Consider the following 2,885-nt stretch of genomic DNA (forward strand, 5'->3'; position numbering starts at 1 on the left):
ATGACAGAGGGTGTTCTAATGATGCGGTCCAATGACAGTAGGTGTTCTAATGATGTTGGTTCAATGACAGTAGGTGTTCTAATGATGCGTCCAATGACAGAAGGTGTTCTAATGATGTTGGTCCAATGACAGAGGGTGTTCTAATGATGCGGTCCAATGACAGTAGGTGTTCTAATGATGCAGTCCAATGACAGTAGGTGTTCTAAATGACAGTGGTGTTCTAATGATGTTGGTCCAATGACAGTAGGTGTTCTAATGATGCGATCCAATGACAGAAGGTGTTCTAATGATGCGGTCCAATGACAATAGGTGTTCTAATGATGTTGGTCCAATGACAGAGGGTGTTCTAATGATGTTGGTCCAATGACAGTGGGTGTTCTAATGATGCGGTCCAATGACAGAGGGTGTTCTAGTGATGCGGTCCAATGACAGAGGTGTTCTAATGATACGGTCCAATGACAGAGGGTGTTCTAATGATGTTGGTCCAATGACAGTAGGTGTTCTAATGATGCGGTCCAATGACAGAGGGTGTTCTAATGATGTTGGTCCAATGACAGAAGGTGTTCTAATGATGCGGTCCAATGACAGGGTGTTCTAATGATGCTGTCCAATGACAGTAGGTGTTCAATGACGGTCCAATGACAGAGGGTGTTCTAATGATGACAGAAGGTGTTCTAATGATGCGGTCCAATGACAGAGGGTGTTCTAATGATGCGGTCCAATGACAGTAGGTGTTCTAATGATGCAGTCCAATGACAGTAGGTGTTCTAATGATGCAGTCCAATGACAGTAGGTGTTCTAATGATGCGGTCCAATGACAGAGGGTGTTCTAATGATGCGGTCCAATGACAGTAGGTGTTCTAATGATGTTGGTCCAATGACAGTAGGTGTTCTAATGATGCTGTCCAATGACAGTAGGTGTTCTAATGATGCGGTCCAATGACAGAGGGTGTTCTAGTGATGCGGTCCAATGACAGAGGGTGTTCTAATGATACGGTCCAATGACAGAGGGTGTTCTAATGATGTTGGTCCAATGACAGTAGGTGTTCTAATGATGCGGTCCAATGACAGAGGGTGTTCTAATGATGTTGGTCCAATGACAGAAGGTGTTCTAATGATGCGGTCCAATGACAGTAGGTGTTCTAATGATGCTGTCCAATGACAGAGGTGTTCTAATGATGCGTCCAATGACAGAGGGTGTTCTAATGATGCCGTCCAATGACAGAAGGTGTTCTAATGATGTTGGTCCAATGACAGTAGGGTGTTCTAATGATGCGGTCCAATGACAGTAGGTGTTCTAATGATGCAGTCCAATGACAGTAGGTGTTCTAATGATGCAGTCCAATGACAGTAGGTGTTCTAATGATGCGATCCAATGACAGAGGTGTTCTAATGATGCGGTCCAATGACAATAGGTGTTCTAATGATGTTGGTCCAATGACAGTATGTGTTCTAATGATGTTGGTCCAATGACAGTGGGTGTTCTAATGATGCGGTCCAATGACAGAGGGTGTTCTAGTGATGCGGTCCAATGACAGAGGGTGTTCTAATGATCGGTCCAATGACAGAGGGTGTTCTAATGATGTTGGTCCAATGACAGTAGGTGTTCTAATGATGCGGTCCAATGACAGGGTGTTCTAATGATGCGGTCCAATGACAGGGTGTTCTAATGATACAGTCCAATGACAGAGGGTGTTCTAATGATGCCGTCCAATGACAGAAGGTGTTCTAATGATGCGGTCCAATGACAGAGGGTGTTCTAATGATGCGGTCCAATGACAGTAGGTGTTCTAATGATGCAGTCCAATGACAGTAGGTGTTCTAATGATGCAGTCCAATGACAGTAGTTGTTCTCATGATGCGGTCCAATGACAGAGGGTGTTCTAATGATGCGGTCCAATGACAGTAGGTGTTCTAATGATGCAGTCTAATGACAGTAGGTGTTCTAATGATGCAGTCCAATGACAGTAGGTGTTCTCATGATGCGGTCCAATGACAGAGGGTGTTCTAATGATGCGGTCCAATGACAGTAGGTGTTCTAATGATGCAGTCCAATGACAGTAGGTGTTCTAATGATGCAGTCCAATGACAGTAGGTGTTCTCATGATGCGGTCCAATGACAGTAGGTGTTCTAATGATGCATTCCAATGACAGTAGGTGTTCTAATGATGCGGTCCAACCAGTAGGCGTTCTAATGATGTAGTCCAATGACAGTAGGTGTTCTAATGATGTTGATCCAATGACAGTAGGTGTTTTAATGATGTTGGTCCAATGACAGTAGGTTTTCTAATGATGCAGTCCAATTTACTGCTGTGGACCAGGGTAACCTTCATGTGTAAGAGAGTGTCATTTTGGATACAACCAGTATCTCTGGTTGTAACACACACACACACACACATACACACACACATGCACACACACACACACACACTTATTTATTTAACTAGGCAAGTCAGTTAAGAACATTCTTATTTGTAATGACGGCCTAGTGGGTCCCTGAGAGGTAGCCTGAGAGGTAACCTGAGAGGTAGCCTGAGAGGTAACCTGAGAGGTAGCCTGAGAGGTAACCTGAGAGGTAGCCTGAGAGGTAACCTGAGACGTAACCTGAGAGGTAACCTGAGAGGTAACCTGAGACGTAACCTGAGAGGTAACCTGAGAGGTAGCCTGAGAGGTAACCTGAGACGTAACCTGAGAGGTAGCCTGAGAGGTAGCCTGAGACGTAACCTGAGAGGTAGCCTGAGACGTAACCTGAGAGGTAACCTGAGAGGTAACCTGAGAGGTAACCTGAGAGGTAGCCTGAGAGGTAACCTGAGAGGTAACCTGAGTCATAACCTGAGAGGTAGCCTGAGAGGTAGCCTGAGAGGTAGCCTGAGAGGTAACCTGAG

At 45.1% G+C, this 2,885-nt stretch overlaps 1 protein-coding gene across 1 annotated transcript; it reads right to left on the reverse strand.

Annotated features, from left to right (window-relative positions):
• Nucleotides 1-2,485: 2,485 nt before the first annotated feature.
• On the reverse strand, nucleotides 2,486-2,832 carry LOC135533164 (keratin-associated protein 6-2-like; the record flags this gene model as incomplete). The annotated part of the gene is made up of 1 exon (XM_064960567.1): nucleotides 2,486-2,832. A coding segment is annotated over one exon (347 nt), but the record flags the coding sequence as incomplete, so codon positions are not given.
• Between the last annotated feature and the right edge of the window lie 53 nt (nucleotides 2,833-2,885).

Source organism: Oncorhynchus masou, unplaced genomic scaffold, assembly GCF_036934945.1.
Source record: "Oncorhynchus masou masou isolate Uvic2021 unplaced genomic scaffold, UVic_Omas_1.1 unplaced_scaffold_2260, whole genome shotgun sequence".
Classification (NCBI taxonomy): Eukaryota; Metazoa; Chordata; class Actinopteri; order Salmoniformes; family Salmonidae; genus Oncorhynchus; species Oncorhynchus masou.